The 21072-nt window shown below is 34.2% G+C and overlaps 2 protein-coding genes and 1 pseudogene across 4 annotated transcripts; 2 read left to right on the forward strand and 1 right to left on the reverse strand.

Moving 5' to 3' along the window:
• Positions 1-2510: 2510 nt before the first annotated feature.
• Positions 2511-16908, forward strand: LOC128166688 (uncharacterized). Of its 3 annotated transcripts, XM_052832002.1 has the most exons (16): positions 2511-2821; positions 4722-5015; positions 7773-7953; positions 8351-8538; positions 8786-8922; positions 10334-10375; positions 11359-11512; positions 11860-11942; positions 12053-12284; positions 12624-12781; positions 13121-13292; positions 14432-14581; positions 14869-15024; positions 15296-15398; positions 15489-15543; positions 15743-16908. In XM_052832002.1, the coding sequence occupies exons 1-16, from the start codon at positions 2632-2634 to the stop codon at positions 16397-16399; spliced, it is 2952 nt and encodes a 983-aa protein (XP_052687962.1). In that variant the 5' UTR covers positions 2511-2631; the 3' UTR covers positions 16400-16908. The 3 variants fall into 3 exon arrangements, with proteins under 3 accessions (XP_052687962.1, XP_052687963.1, XP_052687964.1); XM_052832003.1 differs by lacking the exon at positions 10334-10375; XM_052832004.1 differs by lacking the exon at positions 4722-5015 and having other exon boundaries at positions 2512-2821; positions 15743-16904.
• A 1860-nt stretch (positions 16909-18768) lies between these two features.
• LOC128166690 (uncharacterized) lies at positions 18769-19559 on the reverse strand. Its single transcript, XM_052832005.1, has 2 exons — positions 19180-19559; positions 18769-19048 (listed from the first exon to the last, which is right to left on the reverse strand). Exons 1-2 carry the CDS (start codon positions 19523-19525, stop codon positions 18903-18905), a joined length of 492 nt encoding a protein of 163 aa, XP_052687965.1. The 5' UTR covers positions 19526-19559; the 3' UTR covers positions 18769-18902.
• An 87-nt stretch (positions 19560-19646) lies between these two features.
• Positions 19647-20652, forward strand: LOC128166691 (uncharacterized; annotated as a pseudogene).
• Positions 20653-21072: the final 420 nt, after the last annotated feature.

The raw sequence follows: 21072 nt of genomic DNA on the forward strand, positions 1-21072 counted from the left end.
AATTTTCTGAAACTCTTAAAGATATTTAGGACTCAAGGTAAAGATTTACATATTACCAGGAAGTGGCGATTCCATTTCTGTTTCTTGTTCATTGTTTATCGAACCGATTAAAAGGTATGTCATTATATAAAGCATGTGTCATTTTCATTCTCTAGGTGTTAGAACCATTTTAACAAGACTTTGGACTTTCGGTTGGACGTACCTATCTATTTCTTGCGTCAAACCAAGTTAAAAATGATGCAGTTTCAAGCGAAATATGCACTGATTGCCTAGTCTTCGCTCAAAAGCCAGCCAAATCGTGTTGATTTCAAAGAGCTGTGGCTGGGTGGCCAGCAATGAAATAGACAGGCCTACGCCAAATTGCTGTTTGACACATTTACCCAAAGTCCAAGCTCTTGTTAAAATGGTTTTAATTCTTTATGAGTTGTAGATAAAACTAGTTACTTCATCACAATTCTCCACGAAGATTCGAGTGTTATTGTACGAAGAAGAAAAACGGTTGGTTTTGTTAAACATTGCACCAGAAATGAACATTGACTATATCCAGCGAGATGAAATACCAGTATATGATTTTAAAAGAGTCCAAGATGTATAATGTTTCCGTGTGCATTCAAATGTTCTCTCCATAGACGTTGACTGATAAATAAAAATCTCTGCAATAAGCTTAGAACCATTTTAACAAAAACTTGGACTTTGGGAAGTTGTGTCAAACGGCAGTGTGACATAGGCCTGTCTATTTCATTGTATGCTACTCAGCCATGGCTCTTTGAAATCAACAGGATTTGTCTGGCTTTTGAGCGAAGACTACGCAATCGGTGTATATTTCGTTTGAAACCAGCGTCATTTTAACTTGTTTTGACGCAAAAAAAAATAGATCGTTACATCCTACTGAAAGTCCAAAGTCTTGTTAAAATGGTTCTACTTTCATGGCCCGTATTTACTACCAAAAAGTATTTTGTTGTAAATACTGTAGCTGAGTGATTTATAATGATGAACTAGCTTTTCATCTTTTAAATAAATAAATATCCCACACCCAAAAAAAAATTAACACAAATCATTTAGGTTGTTGATCCCAACAATATATTTTAAAATAAATACATGTACTAGTATTTCAAAATCTTAAATCTTCAATATACCGTACAAAAATTCATTAGAAATATAATTATTGAACATTTGATAGTTTAAAATTGGCTTTTGTCTATTAATTTCACCATATATTTTTTAAAATATTTCATATTGATTTTCATCAAAGTCAATATCAATAGATTCAAATGAAACAAAGTTGAAGTAATGAAGCGCTGCTAGATTTTTCAAAAATTGATAATATGTCAAATCATGATATGAAGAAAACTAGACATAGTGGTTAAAAAAGGCAAAATTTTACTATCGCAGCATGAAATTAAAAATATTAAATTTATATGAAAATAATATATAGTTATATACATTGCCAATTCATATTACAAAACATAGTGAAGCGCTGCTTTTTAGATCAGAATAACATTTTATTGTATAGGTTTGTTACAAAAAATGCTTCAATCAGCAAGAGTTACCTTTCTTTATCATCGACTATTGAAGGTTTTACATACATGTTTTACATACAGTACATGATAAATTGCCACAGTTTCTAATTTTTCAGAAAAGATTTTCTGTTTTTAAGTTTGGATAACATAATAGTAAATGGATCCATATCATTATGTTTTAAACATGCTAAAAATGTAAACCAGAGCATTTTGTCATAACACAAATGGAAATCAAATTAATTGTCTTCCAGTAATTGGTATCATCTCCATATAGTGGTATACTGTCTTGAATTAAATGTGACATTGGTTTTTAGATTTTGATTTCCCATATCTGCTCTCTCAGAATAGAAACTCCAATATCCAGATTTAAACAAAGGAAATGCTATAAGTTTCAAATGATGATAAGTTACTAAGTTGAAAGTTTGCAATTGTCTTGGCCACACTTTTCTCAATTATAATTCATTCACCTCTGTGAGCGAGCTATAAATAGAGAAATAAAACCTTTTTTCCATCCAAAAATTTTCTGGCCTAAAACATCAAATATGTACTGTTCATGTACTGAACTACTAAAGAAAATTTAGTTATATTTTTAAATAAATTAATCAATTGTGGGGAGTAGGGATATACATGTAGATATTGCCTCATAAAAATTTGATCAATATGATTCGCTTCTTGCAATTTTGCGTAGATGCTTTCTTTACTTTTTTACCCCCTGCTAAAAGTTGGAGTTCATTCCGTTAAAATGTTCTTTTTCTTATTTGAATTTAAATAAATATCGCATTCAAACAAAAATTAGGGCCCAGCAGCGCCTCCCTTGTTGCTACATGCTTTAATAATTGTGAGTTAACAGAAACAAAGTGAAATTTTTTTCTACAGGAGTTATCTCTCTTATCAGAGGGACATTACACCTTAAAAGCCGCATGTGTTTTTTAAAGTCCTCTGGATGGTTCTCCGACGTGTTAGAGATCAATATGTTTATCAGTACGTGAAAACACAATAATAATCTTACAAAGGTACATTAGGACATGTTGGTTATGCGGAATCATCCACATCGCTCAATTTTCGGTTGAAAAAAAACCCCCAAAACCCAACCGATCTTTTGCGTTAGTACATGTACGTGAGTGATATACTTCCTGCTGGTCCATACTGCTGTACAGTGTACATAATGTGTATTTGTTTACATGTAGTACGTGAATGGAGAAGCATGAAAGCATTCAGGTGCACACTTCGAATCGTTTTATTTTTGTGTATTTTTACGTTTGTGACTTCGGAGGATCAATGCAATTTAACTTTAAAAACGGGTAAGTGCGCTTGGGGTGACAAAGTAGTATAGGAGTATATTCTTATTTATTAATTATATATCTTTTTTCTTCTTTTTTAAATTCTATTCTGCTAAAAATTATAACGACTATTATTGCATCATATTACCTATATTATTTTATTAGATAATACGCGTTTACGCATATTCAAATGTATACATGTAGGTAATTTTTTTTTTATCAATGATCGAGTTTATGTATGACCATCGTAAAAACCCACTTCCTAACCCCCTCCCCCTTTAAAAATCTGTTAAAGATACATTATCCTAGACTTGTTCCAATGACATAAAATTCTGGATGGATGGAGGTAAAATATATACCTTAAAAGCTTATATGACCGTTTCTCTTTCTTAAAAAAAATATCTTTATATTGTCCGCATTTCATGTGCAAGTCTGTAGGTTTAATTGAACTGTACAGTGTCCCATTTAAAACACACTTGCTGGGATTGTCCTATTCAATCGGGAGGAAGTTAATTCTAAGCTTTTGAAAAGTTTTTTAAATCCTAAAACTTAAAAGTTCAATGAACCAAAACTGTCGTGCGATTGATCAAATAAAATGTGTATGCGATTTTTCAGTGAAAACATTCAGTGTAGATATCACTCGTTGATATATTTAGTATATATAAACATGTATCATGTTAATATTTAAAATTTAATAAACTCTTACACCTCCTGCATTCTCCTACAATCTAACCATGAATGGCCCTTCCGTTTTCTTTGTTGGTGATTTATACATATGTGCATGAGTAGATATAGCGTATTCATTTAGAGAATTAAATTATATATTGAATAATATTGCAGACGTTTCGAAATTTTCTCTGTATAAACGACGCCATGGATCAAATCATCCCGCGATCTGGCGGACAACTCCATACAAATAATGCATACATCATGCAAACAGCTTATTATCTAAAATCTGTGCAGCGGACGAGTACTTCATTGAAGCTATGAAAGAGATTAACTACGTATTCAAGATTTCAGATCTAAGTCTGATGGCTTGATAGGTTTAGACAATATTACAATCGTGGCAAGTATTCTTAAAAAGGTGGATCGAAAAAGGGAGTGAGTTAGCCGAGACACATCCCCAAATCCCATCTACTTATTACTTTAATTAATGATTTTCTTGTACGCGTATTGAAATGCTTGTGTATTGGTATTTTATCAGAAACTTCCTCTTTCCTAAAACAATTTCATATGTTCTGCCCTTTTATGAGAAAAAAACCGATGTCATATCTGAGCAGTTTAACAAAAATACGGAAATGTATGAATATTGTAATTATGAAATTATTGTGGATTGTCCTACAATAATTCATTGAAATGCTTTATTGAATTTTCAAAAGAAAAATTGATCACAAAACAACCACACCTAACTCTTAAGACTATGGTCTCAACAACAAAAAAAGAAGATAAAAAACCGGGGTGTAAATATAAATGAAGTCATTGAATTAATTTTAAATCATCTTTGCTTAAGTAAACTCTCGCAATCCTCATCCCAGTGCCTCAAACCCGCCATGCACCGTTTGTTTTGCACCTACTGTAGTTTGAAATTAGGGCATCTGTATCATTCAAACAGCAATGTGACGTAGGCCTGTCTTTTGCTACGACTATGCAATCTAAGCATAATTTTACTCGAAACCAGCGTCATTTTTAACTTGTTTTATTTGCAAGAAATACTAGTAGTTACGTTCTACCAGAAGCCCAATGTCTTGTTAAATTGGTTCTAATTGGGGTTTTTTCTTCTTCAAAAATTGCACTCTACAGTGTATATTTTATTTCAGGAGATTTTTTTTTTAGTTTTTGCACCTGCAATTTGAGGTCACTACACGTGTGTCTTCTTCTATATATCTTTGCTTTTTCATTCTGTTCTTTATTATATTTGCAGATCCTTTATATATATTCTTAGGAGAAGAGACAAATCTAACTTGCACGCTTTATAGATTTCGGACTGTTTACAACACCTCTGGCTCTGAAAATCACGTCTCAATCAGAAACTGGAATGAGCAAAATTTGAATATTTCAAGCTATGTCATAGACAATGACAACTCCACTGTCACTGCACACGCACAAGATGTTGTTTCTGTTAATTCGGTCCCAGAAAGAGTGGCGATTTTGTGGTATAACTGCACTTCCCGGTTGTGCAAAGGCAAATCAGTGCGACGGTACCTTAATATAGAGAGTAAGAAAATGTATTTCATGTGCCTGGTTTTTTTTTAACTGCATGCATGTCTGCGCCAATTTGTCTTTTCTTCCTAACAATTCCCTTGATAACATTTATTTATTGGAAAGTAGTTACGAAAATACTTTTCCAAATTAGACATTGCGTTATTAAAAGTTATTTAACTATTAATACGAGTTTTATGACCGAACACGAAGTAATGAAATGATCATGGCCGACCTACTTTCTCCGCAATTTTTCCATCCTTATTTTAGCTCACCTGGACGTATTGTCTAGAGAATTCTAATCGAACTTTTTTTAAGGTCAGACGCGACCTATCTTCCATTTTTTCCTATCTTCACAATGTGAAGATTTCCACTTAGTAATTTTATAATTATATTTTATATGATTCTTTTTTTTTCTTTATATATAAAAGTGTTCAATTGAAAATGATTAATATGGCTTTAATTATAAGCATTCAAATGCATTTTGCATGCTATTTTAAGAAAAATTCAAAATATTCTAGCTCCGAAAAGAGCATGGTGATGTACCCTGAATTTTTGGGAATTAACAGGTTTGAATGTTAATAAATAATGAATAAAATATCATAGAAAATTATATAAAAATGAGGAACGTCTCGTGTGTCATTAAGAACTGGGGTAACGGTATAGTCACTGGCACGATAAAGAAACCTCTAATGTTGTAATGGTAGTCACCAACTGGCCAACAGAGATTTGACTGTGGAGGCCATTAAACTTGTGTCACTTTTGATCTCGATAAATGTCAATTTACATACGATATATACATATGGGCTCGGAGGAAAAGTAAGATTGAGATCGTATAAGTTTTTATGGCCCCGAATTCTTCTGACTTTTAAATGTGATGGAAAGAATATTAATGGGACCCTCTGTCGAAATACTTTACTAGGCTTTATGCCTATGAATGAAAACTATATACTGGTATTTAAAGTTTGCTCTTAAAAGCATGTACATGTATTTAATCCATGTGCAGTGTATTTAATCTTATAATCCTCAAAATTTCCGGAAGTGTATTAACATGCAATATATTTGTATGATGAATACTATTTGAATAATATGTACACTCACTCACTCACTCACTCACTCAGGACGACATTAAAAACATAAAAACTAAAAGTATAATTAACAGCATTAATAAATCAAATATTAATGCTCACGTATTGTATTAAATTGTTTGAGATTTATCATTATCAGGCGAGCAAATTTTTTGTGAGGGTACGTTTCTCCTTTTTTTTTTTTTTTTGATAACGAGATGGGTTTTATTTTTGCAGAGCAGTTAAAATGTTTTAATGTTCTTGCGAATCAACCGCTTTATTAATCAAAGAGCAGACGTAAAAGTGACGTGCTTTATATTGCCTGCTATATTCTGCTATAATCCAAATCGAACGATTTTACTTTTTACGATACTTGACCTCGGAGTTTGTTGTTATACATGCATCAGTCAATGTTATCAACAAGTTTTTTCAAGTAAAATGTATAACGAGAGAAGAGGAAGAAAAAGAACTTGCAAGTTATTTAGGCATTGTCTTTGTTTCAATTTAACCACTGTTGGATACGCAGTAGTTGAAATTCAATCCCGAAACGGTGAAAACAAAACATTTTAAAACAACCCCCCCCCCCCAAAAAAAAAAAAAAATAAATAGAAAAATAATAAAGCATGTTTTCAAAGACTTGTTTGTTGTCAACAATTGTATAGTTTAAATATGCACTTCGTGCCTTGTTTAACTTTTTAAAAAAATAAAACTTTTGTCTTTAGTTGGACCACCGAAAATATTTTAGCTAAGATTACTGAGAACATTTGTGCTATTCTGTATCCATTTACTCGAAATTTACAGAGAACATTTGTGCTATTTCGTATCCATTTACTCGTAATGACTTGTCTGAGGAATTTTCTCTCGTAAATCTAAAGAAATCTAATTGTGTTCATACAGCTACGTACTGATAAAACCTGTCTGATTTTAAACGCAATATCAAGAAGTCAGTGTTTGGGGGTTTTTTTATTTGCAATTTTTTCACATTCATGCATACACAAACAGACCAAGTCAGTGTTTCGTTAATAATTAGGTGGCAACGTTTGATTTCAAGTGACTTTTATGTATTATGTTAACATATTTAAATTATGATATTTTTTCAACTCTTCAGTTTGACCATGAATGTATCATTTCATGATCGAACGAAATTTTGGCTTCATTTTTAAAGCGAACAGATTGTCTTTAGACTTTCATGTACCCCGGCAGTTGTAGTTACTTCAAGAATTGGTTGAATATCTTTTTAGCGCGCTGGTCGACAATAACAATAAGCTATGTACTGTTTACTCACACTATATGAAAAATTCAGAGAGAGAGAGAGAGAGAGAGAGAGAGAGAGAGAGAGAGAGAGATCGGCCAATAAAAATGGTTATAATTATGCTTGATAATGCAAATATTAAACAATATATTATGCAAATGCTTTGCCTAATCAACAGGTTTTGAACAGTGTGTTTTGTTTGATTTTTTTTTTTTTTACATGTAATGCATTCAGAAGAATTCTGTCAAAAATATAATTATAACAAATGTAATTTTGTTTGCATGTTTTTATCTTAACGAATACCGTAAATTAATTGTCGCCTAAATTATTGTAATACGTACATGTTGTATTTTATTTTTCAGATAAATGAAGCACTTAACCTTTTTTCTTTGTATTAATTAAATAATGAAGAAATAGGGAAAATACTGTTTAATTTCACTGTTTTTGACAACAGATCGCCCGGTGAAAGTATCAAATGGCTCTTGTCTAGTCTACAACTGGCAAAACATGACGTGTGCCTGGGACCTGGGGGTGATCTACAGGAACACCCGTGACGTCAGCGTAACCGTCCAATACAACGACTCCATCTCAGATTTTACTAACCTCGACTACGACGTTACGTTACACTGGAGCGTGTAAGTTTCATCTATTGGACACTCAAAATTGTTTTACGTTTTATTCTGAAAACTTCAATCGCTTCTGACATGTATCTGTTCTGAGATAAATATGGAGTCCTATTAGGGTCATTTGCAATTTATCAAACGTGCGTTGAGAAGAATGCCACGTGTTTTGTGATGCTGATTTAGCGCAATGTGAAATTGTTTAGTGTTGTATGAAAGCGTTACGGCGTGTTATGTGACGGGACAGAGTAAAAATGAAGGTGTGCTGGAGCAACGGCATTTTGTATGAAGCTGTATTGCCCAAGTGAACGGTGGGTCACTTTCAAGCGCATAATTGCACTTTTATTGCGAATGCGCCTGTCCTCATACAATGGGTAACATTATTTAGAAGTATGATCTTTATTTTCTGCAGATATACCCATTTGTCTCCTTGTAAACACATACAAATCAAAGGGAAATGTTTGACGTGTAAGATGTTAGAGAATGACGACAGAGAGAGTTACAGAAGGGGAACTTACATGTTTGTCGTCAATATCACCAACAGCAGACGACCGGATGCAGGCGTATCGTCACGGTTCTACTTTAACACGGATGAACTAGGTACTTAAATGGAATGTTTGGGAAGCGATGCATTTGTATCTTTTTTTCGACTTTATCTCAGAGAGAGAGAGAGAGAGAGAGAGAGAGAGAGAGAGAGAGAGAGAGAGATAGAGAGAGAGTGAGAGAGAGAGAGAGAGAGAGAGAGAGAGAGAGAGAGAGAGAGAGAGAGAGAGAGAGAGAGAGGGTTCTGATTTATTCGGTATCAACCGAAACATAACACAATGAGAATTCAATTGTCTTTTTTCAGTTCAACCTGCGAAAGTCGAAAACGTTTTAACACAGGTGAATAAAACGGAAATTAATTTATTGTGGAGTCACTCCAAGCCTTACGTCTCACTTCAGTTCAAGATAGAATACAAGTCTCAGTGGGAAAACGATTGGAAAGTAAGTCATTTTTCTAATAATGAATTTAATTAATTATTTCCCTTTGCTTATTGTTTGGATATTGCACTCTCATTTATGTAGCTGGAAGCAATTAAACTGAAAAGCATGCAATGTTCTCAAATCTCCAATACATTTATTGCAAAATTGCATTGGTTTCAAATTAACCAAAACAGTTTAAATTTGATTATTTTGTTTATGAAAGTCGTTGATTTGCTTTGACAGGTTGAAATGATTTTAACAATACCTTTTCTCTCCCTTTTGCACAATGTGGTTCATACCGGTATTTCACCAACTAAGGCCTTTGAGTAAAGGGAGTGCAGTGACCTTGGTTCATGTTTCAATACTCTGTCCCGAGTTTTTGCTTCCACCACTTTTCGCTTGATATTTCGATAATAATAAATACCTTTGTGGTCAAACTAGGTTCAGATTATCTGTTTTGAAACGCCCCCTCATCTGCCTCAGGTTTCAATACACATCCCAAAATAGAAAGTATACGGGGATTTTGCATTGCATCAGTCATTAATAAGCCCGGATGATAACGTTGAAAAATTGCGCGAGGTGTCCCGAATACTTCCGAGTGGAGAAAAGATGTAAACATTTCCCATTGTAAAGCTCCGTAAGAAATTTGTTTTTCCTTCCTGTAAAAAGGAAAATTAATCAATGAAGATGTCTTGGATATTTTCCATTTCATCGATTTCAACTGTACTTCTTTCACAGGTATGTGCATTTTTATTAAAAATCATGAAAAAGTGATTGAAGCAATAACTTGGGACAGACTTATAGATCATAGATTAAGGTCGTAACAGAACTTTTTATATGAAAATAATTTCTATCCTCCTTGGACGTATCTGGCTTATGCTAAATAAAGTTGTCGGTAAAAGTTGTAACGTGACCATAGATCAAATGAATACGTCATGGTAATAAGCAAATCTTTGTAAAAATCCTTGTTTATACCATAATTTATCTCTCTCTCTTTTGCACAACCTTAGACTTTACTTAAAGGTTGTCTGTATGCATGGTCTGTGTAGTGACCTTCAATCGAGTTTCTTCCTAGGTCAAGTCAAAGGTCAAGGCAACTTTTTAAAAAATCCTTGTTCAAACAATAATTTCATTTTTCTTTCTTTGGCAATTCTTCTTATAAGACTTTACTTAAATACTGTATGGAAGGGATGTACAATGACGTCGAACAAATTTTCTAAAGGCAAAAGTCAAAGCAAATTCTTTAAGTATTGTTCATAGTCGTGCATTTAATTATTAAAGCATTGCCCTTTGGGATGGTCACCATCTCAACGATATGTTGCTTTCGATAGTCACCGATGGATTTTTATTGATTGTTTTAAGAATGGTTCATCATGATTACTGTATGGTAATGCATTGCAACTTTGATGAATATTATCTGGCCAATTTACAGGAAAAAATCTATAGCCGGGAAATCAATGATTTTGATCCACGGGTAACTTTTTTGTCGGTGTAGATTTCTATCTAAAGGGTGTGTGGTGTAGGATGCCTAAAAACCCAGAAACAATACAGCAAGCTGCTTTCATTCTAACAACAACTTAAAAAAAAGCAATAACAATAATATCAACTGATATTTGATTTTAAAAAAAAACATCAGGTAATAGGATATTGAGAATGTGTTGTTAATACATGTGTTTTGTGTTTTTTAGTTACTTCTAACTTTGTTTTTGTTTCGTTTTCTTGTTGTCCATGTTCATGTATTTGAAAATCATATGTCACAGTTGTCGGTGAGGGGTTTTCACTTGCCTGATGTTTCTATGTGTATACTATTGAAATTAACACATGTATATGAAATATATATCAAAAATTTATGTATTGTAATATATAGTCAAAGTGTATCCATCATCATAGAAGGTTTTTTGTTTTTGTTTTGTTTTTGTTTGTTTTTGTTTTGTTTTTGTTTGTTTTTTTACAATTTTGCTTTCTTGTACCATTTTTGAGTGCAAAAACAAATACATGTACAACGAATGAAACATTTTCCCCCACTCATTGATCTCTTCCTGGTCTGAATATTCATACCTACTGAGTATCATATCACTCCCAGTTCTCTCCAATTTCTTAAGAACTTTATTCATACAACTACTGACAAAAGCAAATCACAGTCAAACAATTTACAATAGGTTTGCATTCCTTTTTTATAACATTTTTACTTTTTGGAAAGCATTCAAACTTATTATTAACTTATTATTAACTGTAATCCAATTTCTATTTTTATCCATTACAATAGCGTACCCATTCCTTTTTTATCTTGAATATTCTATTTCTTACTTTGATAATTAATTTATACGTTATTAAACGTTAAGAATTATCATTGGAAATCTTTTTAAAAATCCTTGACGTTTTAAGGTTATTTCAGATTACATGTAATTAAAAGCAACACATGCATGTACAAGTACTGATTTTGTAAATATCTTCTAGATGAAGCCCACTAAAGAAATGGGCGTTACGCTGACTGATCTGACCCCATACACAATGTACGACATCCGGATATCGTGTATACCTATTGTCTCGGGGGAGGTCAAGGGCTTCTGGTCTGAGACGTTTATGACCACCGCCAGAACTCTGGAGGATGGTAAGGAGATGATTCTTTCTATCATCTTTAGTAGGCTATATATATGGTTCATTTGAATAGTCTAATGTGGCTCCTTTTGGGTCTGAGTAAGAGAATCTAAGAATAAGACTATAAGATTCTGTCTTGAATACAAGTATAGTTTTTGGATTGCAAGAGACAATCGCTAACAACCGGAAATGCTTTGCTTAGTTTAGCCTTTATTGTTTCTGGCACATCAAAAAAGTCTCGTTGTAAATTTTGTATTTTTTGCCACCCGGTAAGTTAAAAAATTACAACATGACATTTCTACGCATTTTATGGCGACTTAAACATCAACATGTTATTTTTAATTTTGTTCTTCACTATAGTTCCATCGGCAGTTCCTGTGGTACAACCGTCATTTTTCAGCTGTATTGCCCCGGAATGCAGCGAGATCCAAATCTACTGGCAGGTACTGGTATATCGGTATTTTTCCTTAAAGTATTTTCGAAAAAAAATATATTCCACGGTGAGAACTGTGTCTTTATTGAACTTTGTTTTTGTTTTTTTTTTGCTTACAAGCCAATCAAAGAAGAAGACAACAGATGCGACATGATGCGGTACAAAGTAGAGCCGGTGTCGCCAAAATCGGCACACAGTAGACCAGTGTTTGCAGCAGAAGACTCGGTATCGGCAAGGCTACCACTGAACACAAATGCCACCGTCCAAATCAGTGTCGTACCATTTAATGAAAAGACGAACGAGTTTCCGTTGATGGAACCTTCAATGTTAGTCATACCGCCGAAATCACAGTGTAAGTTTTTCTTAAATGATGATATGCTAAAATTCAAAGTTTTTATTTGTTTATTTTCATGGCGCGATGCCTTTTCTTCTATAATACATTTCTGAGGTATTCAGAAGAATATTAACCATTTGGAACGGTAGAAAATAGAATAGAACCATTTTTTTGGTAAAGAATTTGTTGGAAAGTCCCTATAGCAACCTGACGGTACGATGATACATTGCATTCTGTTTAATGTCGAAAAAAAATGTTATCGTTCTGATAGGCTCTTGCCAAATGCGATACTAGTATACTATCAAGCTATTGTTCATAAGAACATTCAATTGCATACGCTCTATAATTCGTTCTTAGGGCCAAGAGCTCCAGTCCACTTGGAAGCGTTAAGTGACGGCAAGGAGTCTAAAAGTGTCACTTTAACTTGGAGCTATCCTGATGATTTTAGAAACAAGCCCTTCAATGGAGACTTCACTGTTGTCTGGTGTAAGAAAAACATAGACGGAATATGTCAGGTAGATAACTTGTTGATAATCTTTTGTAGAAAAAAAAACTTCTGTTACAGATAAATAAACAAGTTAAAAGCAGGACACTTGATGATGGCAATGTCAAAATGTGGCATTAAGTTCCTATTCTATGTCCTCTTACCCCCTTGACTAAAGAAATACTTTCTGCTCATCGTGCACAACTTTGCTGCCAGAACTTATTATTTCCTTTCTTATAAGAATGATATTTTCACAACAGTGCAAGATCCAGCTTCCCTTAACAGCGTTTGGTCCTCATCCATGGACCCCCTCCCCCCACCCACCGAAAGTACACAAACATTGATATTGAGTAACATGATTTTATTGCAGAAAGAGTTAAATTGGTTAGGGGCTGTTGTCAACACAACGCTTCAAATAGAAGTATCTAACGGATCTACTGTTGACGACTACATTTACGGAATAGCTGCTGATGGTTATTACGGGGGAGTAAGAAGTAGTAGTGGAATAGTGTGGGCTGACTGTGTGCATTTCACTAACAGAAGTATGTAATCTGATCCCTACCAGCAGGGGTGTGCAATTACAAAATTTGGCCACTAGTCCAGGGGGAGTACCAAAGTTACTAGCCCAAGATTCAAAGTTACTAGCCAGACTATTTCGGACATGTCGACATTTCATTTTATTAAAAAAAAACCCTGTATGACACTAGTTAGTATATAATTATTAATATACGAAATATTTATTACTTGCATGTTTTCTGTGGTAGACTGGTTCAAAAATATTCAACTTCATTGATCTCTCACATTTTAGTTACAAAATTGGTTTGGGTACCGTTTATATAATAAAACCCAAACATAACATTGTGAATGTGAACAGACTCTATAAAATCACTGCAACTATCTATGTGTGCATGCATTTTATCCTGTTTAATTTCCATTTACAAAATACAACTATGCAATTAATTACGTAATGGTAAATTTAAATTAAAAATAATGGAAAATGCACAAATAATAATATGCAAAATATGAATTTTTTTTAATTCACCAAGCAGGTCACTTTAAAATGTGTTCATGAGAATAGTTAGTGCAGAAATTTATAATATCTCTGTAATCTCTCACTCTCTCTCTCTCTCTCTCTCTGTAAAAAAAATTATATTCAAAAAAGCCAATGAATACATATTACAGAAAAAGGAATCATTTTACAGTGATGTCACTTGAAACAGCTGCACATGTAACTGCGGAAGCTATGTGCAGTGAGGCGTGACTATCTCGTCTAGCCACTGGTCAGGTCAACACTGTCGGTAAAACTTCAAAGTGTGAAACTTACAGCCGAGTGTTTTTTCTCAGAAGAATGTAGCAATAGAAAAAAATGCTTAAGAAATTTTTAGGCTATCATGACTTAAAAGGAGCAGATATTATGCCTCTGTGATAACAATGCGATACACTTTTCCTACTAGGACACTGCAAATTTACCGGCATATTTTGCCAACTCTGGTTATGATTTACTAGCCCGACGGGCTACCACAGTTAATGTTTTTGCTAGCCCGACCTCTAAAATCGATAGCCCCGGGCGTCGGGCGATGGTAATTGCAAACCCCTGACTAGTATTTGTTTTCTTATACATTTTTTGCATAGATATTATGACACATTGAATTTTAATTAATGGGATGTGCTACATTTGCAGCAATATCCGAGAAACTGGACGTGATATCTATAGTAGAGGAAATTGACCAGGGTATAATGAAGATTGCGTGGAGACGATACAAATGTAAGGAGTTCAGAGGCCAAGTCATACAATACATCATTACATATTGTGCTGAGCGGAATTGCAAAGGTATGTATAATTAATCTATAAAATGGATATTCATACGCTGGTCAGAAACTTTAAGACTTTTGTTACAAAATGTTCAGCCATAGACCGTAGAATTTAAAGATTTGATAAAAATTGGTGACCTGTTAAAGCTTTTGATCGAAACATTTCTTAAAGATGTATCTTGCGAAGTCGAGTATTAGTACCTTATAGATATCCAGAAATGATTCGTCCAGTCATCCCGACTTGATCTCATGTGAAGTTCCAAAAAACAGTCTCGTGATGTGATTGTCGTCCATTTTTCATAACAGATACCACTCAATCTCTGAACGTTAGTAAGGATGAGAGGAATTACACCATCAGGGGCCTAGCTCCGGCCAAGTACAGACTGTGGGTGGGGGCTGTATCGGACGCAGGGAGAGGCCCCAGCCGACAAATCGAATTTATGATCTATAAAAAGCAAAACTGTAAGTATTAAAAGCAGTATTTTGAAAAACTCATACGCTGTTGTAATTTTTAGTGTAACTGTGGCTTTCGATGTCATCGTGGACAGGTTTGGAAGAGTTAAGCTGGTAATTTGACTGTTGTGTTTACCTTTTCGATCAAGTTTCTTCAAAATTCTTACGTATTCTATATTAAGGAGTATTACCATTTTAATCAATAAAAATTATTTTAGTTTGATCAGTCTTATATAACATGGTTGACTTAGAACTTTGAAAATCATTTCTCTTGCTACAGTTCTTGGCCAGAATGGAAATGAGAACGTCGCCTTGGCAGTTGGAATCGCTCTGGGAATATTAGTGGTCATTGCGCTTACTATTATGGTGCCATACTGCTTGTGGTAAGATTTTTTATAAAGTCTTCGGTATTTTTTGCTTGACAGTAGTAAATGATTAAGATAGTGCAGAAAAGTTTTTACTTCTATCAACAGGAAGCATTTTAGAACACTGGGAAAAGACGAAATTGAATTACCTAAAATTGTACTGGTAAGTCAAAATCTCTCTCTCTCTCTCTCTCTCTCTCTCTCTCTCTCTCTCTCTCTCTCTCTCTCTCTCTTTTTTCATAAACTACAATAATGAACCATTTTAACAAGACCTTGTTAAAATGGTTCTAAAGTTCCATGCTTTATCAATAACATATAATTTTGTTTTACTGGACTGTTTATTAAATTATGTTTGCTTGCAGGAAAAAAATTCTCAGACCACCAGCGGAAGGGAAAGCGAGGTGCTTAGTTCGAACGGCTCCTCTACTTCCACTCAATCGACGACCAACCATAGCGGCGAAACCCATGACTCCGGATTTGGGCCTATGAGAAGCGTCATGACCAGTGAGATGCCTACTCATTACCAACCTCTACAGATCATGAGCAGCGCGCGTGTCCCGGACCAGTACTACGACCCTGAATGTGTTCAGTTTGATGCGCTTGGTGAAGAAACGAGAATAATGGAAACAGATTCTTCGGAAAGCAGTCGATTACTGGAAATTAAAAATAATCCCATCTCTGAAGAAAGTGCTTACAAATCAGACTTGAGTTCTAGATACAAGAGTTCACAGCATTCGCAAAATTGTGACGAACTTCAGCAATTAGTGACAGGGACAGACAACAGTGTACACGAAGCAGACGACAGTTCAGTTGGTAGCGAGCGATATAGTATGGACGATATTAGTACTGTTTTAGACAATGATTGTGGCAATGAAGACATAACAGATTCAGTAACAAGCGGTGGTTCTTTGCCGGATTATCTCCCATCACAAATTAATATCAGCAATCAAAAGAGCCAGACAGTCGTTTGCTATAATAGTGATTACGTCACAAGTAACGATTTCTCAAATTTTTCATGAAGGGAAATGTTGAATATGTTGGGTATGAGATTATTTTTGAAAAAAAGGGTAAAACTGTATTAACTAACAATAAACATTGTTAAATTTGGTTTTATATATAAGCAAGGATACACGTGCATTGGATTGATATTGTATATTGAATAAAACATACAAAATATGCACGTCTATTGTAAATTTATATGGTCAGCTTTAGACGGACGAATTGTGGCATTATATTTACACCATATTTTTCTTCTTGACCTATACAATTTTAAGGTATTCAATGTATAACGACCACATTTTGTACCTAATAAATGAAAGGTCCGATATTCTTAATCATGATATCATTTTGAAGGTATTATCAAATAAAAATACTCCACCAAAGGAATTTTCAAAATTTTGATAATGGTCCAACTAATTACACCTGGAATTTTGCATTGAAGTCTATGGGCAACGTATCTTATCTTAAGATATTGTAAAAAGTAACTTAAAATTCGCAAAACTCTCTTGGTTAATATATGCATAAACTTTCTCTTTATCAAAATATGAAATAAAATGAATCATTTACGCAGATATTTTGACGAAGTTAAAATTTTCTTTTTTTTCATCAAGGGGAGATAACTCTTTAAAAAAAATTTAGGTGCTAAATAACCGGCTCCCTATATGTTGTCTGTCATGCGAATTTGGTTCATTTCACTTTCATAGTTATCTAGCAATACATATTTAACTAGTTTAAAATGATTCAAAATTGTTCTATATCCCTCCATTATACATGAATACCTTAAACAATAAAATGCTTTCTTTTTTGTGATTTGTTCGGGGTATGAAGGTAGCATTGCAGAAAAATCCATGACTAATTCGCGTCTTGTATGGGAATTTGAGTATGACAGCATCATGATTATTTCGTGCAGTCCGAGATTTTTTAAAAGTTGGTATTCGGTAGATGTAAATATTTATATCGTATAATGTATGTTATAAAGTTTTTGACACGTCCGTTAGTCACTCAGTCCGTTGGTTCTGTTTTAATCCTTCGTAAACCGCTGCATGGAATTTTCTGAAACTTTTTAAAGATATTTAGGACTCAATGTAAAGATTCACATATTACCAGGAAGTAAAGATTCCATTTCTGTTTCTTGTTCATTGTTTATCGAACCGATTAAAAGGTATGTCATTATATATTTACATCTCCCAAGTATTATTCCCTCTATTTCTTACGGAAACTTATAGTTAATTCATAGCTCTATAGAAACAGCCAGACTGAAATCTACACGCCCCATTTATCGATTGGTCGAAATCTACAGCGGCTGAAACTGACAAGAAAATGACAGGACAGATATCGACACGCCCTGTTTATCGATTGGTCCAAACCTAGAGCGACCTAGGAAAAATCACGGACTGCACGAAATAATCATGACGATGTCAAAGTCTCACAGGAGACGATTTGGCTGTTTCTTTTAGCTAACTTACGTACGTACATCAACAGTAATTTAGTGAATTTTACTTACTATTCCTAATCAATTTATCAATAGCTTAAAGAAAGGTGTTAATATAAACAATAAAATGCTTTCTTTGATGATTCATTCAGGTTATGAAGGTAGTGATCATTGCAGAACCCTTAATTAGCGGGTTATGTATTTTTTCTGCAATGTCACTACCTTCATATCCCGAATGAATCACCAAAGAGAGCATTTTATTGTTTAAATAAATCATGTGTCATTTTCACTTTCTTGATGTTAATTCTTTATGAGTTGTAGATAAAACTAGTTACTTCATCACAATTCTTCACGAAGATTCGAATGTTATTGTACGAAGAAGAAAAACGGTTGGTCGTGTTAAACATTGCACTAGAAATGAACATGGACTATATCCAGCGAGATGAAACCAGTATATGATTTTAAAAATTCCAAGATGTATAATGTTTCAGTGTGCATTCAAATGTTCTTTCCCTAGACGTTGACTGTAAATAAAATCTTTGCGATAAGCTTAGAAACATTTTAACAAAAACTTGGACTTTGGGAAGTTGTGTCAAACGGCAGTGTGACATAGGCCTGTCTATTTCATTGTATGCTACTCAGCCATGGCTCTTTGAAATCAACAGGATTTGTCTGGCTTTTGAGCGAAGACTACGCAATCGGTGTATATTTCGTTTGAAACCAGCGTCATTTTAACTTGTTTTGACGCAAAAAAAAAAAATAGATCGTTACATCCTACTGAAAGTCCAAAGTCTTGTTAAAATGGTTCTACTTTCATGGCCCGTATTTACTACCAAAAAGTATTTTTATTGTAAATACTGTAGCTGAGTGATTTATAATGATGAACTTGCTTTTCATCTTTTATATAAATAAATATCCCACACCCAAAAAAAATTAACACAAATCATTTAGGTTGTTGATCCCAACAATATATTTTAAATTAAATACATGTACTACTATTTCAAAATCTTAAATCTTCAATATACCGTACAAAAATTCATTAGAAATATAATTATTGAACATTTGATAGTTTAAAATTGGCTTTTGTCTATTCAATCTTTCGAAGGAGTGCTTTCAATGGCATCTCTGGACCGGGCTGTCCTTGGTCTCTGGGCAGACAGCTTCTTTTCCTGGATGATACGTTCTCTTCGAATCTTTGCTTTCTCGTGCTTATCGACCCGAAGTTTGTCTCTTTCAGCTAAAACAAACACACGCACAAATATATTGGTTAAGTGTCGATACTAGTAATTTGAATGACAGATCATGTATCTTCTAGATTGAAACTGATGATTTTCAAAATTATTGTATCTGTTTATATATAATACATACCTTTCCATTTCTTGTAGTCCTCGCCCCCAGCTGGAACCTGAACCCTTTTAGCGTTGATTGGAGGAAGCTTGGGTACAGTTGACTTGTAGCCGATATCGAAGGCCACGCCTCCTTTCTTTTGCACAACCTCCAAAACTGGGCTCCCGGGGACATCATCGGTAAAAGGTTTTGGGACAATAGGCTCTGTACAAAACATCATCCATGGTAGGGGCTTGGTCTGGATGTTATCATCCACTAGTTCCTTCTTTATCTCCTCTTCCATCTTACTGTAGGCCTTCGCCTCCTCTTCTGACATGACATCGACTTTGTTGCTTCTCTTACCAATACAACTCTGGATAAGACCCATTTTGCTGTTGATTGCAAGCCTGACAACTTGAAAACAATGCGTATTGTTATGGAATAATAATTATGTCACGGCATAGTGATGTCATTCCTTTCTGACGATTCAACGTCACAGATAAATGACGTCACTATATAGTTGTCAGGCAAGATAGAACAAAATGGGTCTTATCCAGAGTTGTATCGGCAAGAGAAGCAACAAAGTTGATGTTATGTCGGAGGAAGAGGCGGAGGCCTACAGTAATATGGAAGAGGAAATAAAGATAGAGCTGATGGAAGATAACATCCAGACCAAGCCATTGCCGTGGATGATGTTCTGTACAGAGCCCAATACCAACAAACCTCAAGTTGATGGGGCCCTCCGTAGTACATTGTCAGAGGTCGTACAGAAGAGTGGAGGCGTGGCTTTTAATATAGAGTACAAGTCAAGTGTACCCAAGCTTCTAAGAGAGCTCGGCTGAATTCAGCTCTTACAGCTGGGGACGAGGAATATAAGAAATGGAAAGGTGGGTGTTTAGATGCTAACAATAATATGTTATCGTATTTTCTGAAATTAGAAATCCTGGGTTACTGTTTTTGATGGTATATTTTACTAGTAATTTACTTTAAAATATTATTATTTATAATACACAATTCCCTACTATAAATGGAGAAAAAGTTGAACTAATTATAATTATATAATATGGATTGTTTTTTAAGAGGAAAGAGACAAGCTGTTGGTGGATAAACATGAGAAAGCAAAAATTCGAAGAGAGCGTATCATACAGCAAAAGAAGCTGTCTGCCCAGAGACCAATGACAGCCCGGTCCAGAGATGGCAATGAAATCACTCCTCCGAAAGATTGAACAAACAAGAACGACAATTGATCAATCTGTTCAATAGCAATTAATGCATTTACTGTGCATTTATGTGGAAATTAAAACGTTTTATTAAAAGTGGATACCCGAGCTCTCTTTTACCTAAAATAATATTATTTTTTTCCATTGAAATGTTTGGTTTTCATGGACCTTTCTATATACTTGTAAATAACCACACCATGTTTCCTGAAGTCAAAAAATGTTAATTACAGATTATATGTACGTCATTGCTTTGTAACTACGCCTTGTCATACCGGTTATACCAGGTAAATAAAACCGTCTCCAACATTTTTATTTTTTTTTCTATTTAGAGTACATGAATTGGGTGTTACTGATTCACATATAAAGAATTATTATAAAGAGGTACACGTTTCTTCCGTGGTTGTTTATAAAATAAACAGAAATTTAAAAAAAGTTCACCGGGATATGAAGTTGGTTGGTCACGTGATCAAATCCTGTGAAGCCCGTAGGGCTTCTCAGTAGGTTTGATCACGTACCAACCAACCTCATATCCCGGTGAACTTTTTAACATTGCTGTTTATTACTTATATTTACGTTTGAAAAAGAAAAATCGTTCAGAACTGTTTAAATCACCGGGATTTTATGTTTACAATAATCCAAGCGATAAGAGCGTGCTATGAACATTGAGACGTCACGAAAAAGTTCATTATTGCATTGGAATCATGATTTTTTAAAG

Source organism: Crassostrea angulata, chromosome 10 (genome assembly GCF_025612915.1).
Source record: "Crassostrea angulata isolate pt1a10 chromosome 10, ASM2561291v2, whole genome shotgun sequence".
Classification (NCBI taxonomy): domain Eukaryota; kingdom Metazoa; phylum Mollusca; class Bivalvia; order Ostreida; family Ostreidae; genus Magallana; species Magallana angulata.

Bases quoted from the DNA above. Each gene is read 5' to 3' on its own strand.
- LOC128166688 (XM_052832002.1), top strand. From the start codon at position 2,632: ATGTACGTGAGTGATATACTTCCTGCTGGTCCATACTGCTGTACAGTG. The intron at 10,376-11,358 runs GTAACTTTTTTG...AATATCTTCTAG, and splicing joins TCAATGATTTTGATCCACGG to ATGAAGCCCACTAAAGAAAT. The intron at 13,293-14,431 runs GTATGTAATCTG...CTACATTTGCAG, and splicing joins TGTGCATTTCACTAACAGAA to CAATATCCGAGAAACTGGAC.
- LOC128166690 (XM_052832005.1), bottom strand. From the start codon at position 19,525: ATGGGTCTTATCCAGAGTTGTATTGGTAAGAGAAGCAACAAAGTCGAT. The intron at 19,049-19,179 runs GTATGTATTATA...TGTTTGTTTTAG, and splicing joins GGACTACAAGAAATGGAAAG to CTGAAAGAGACAAACTTCGG.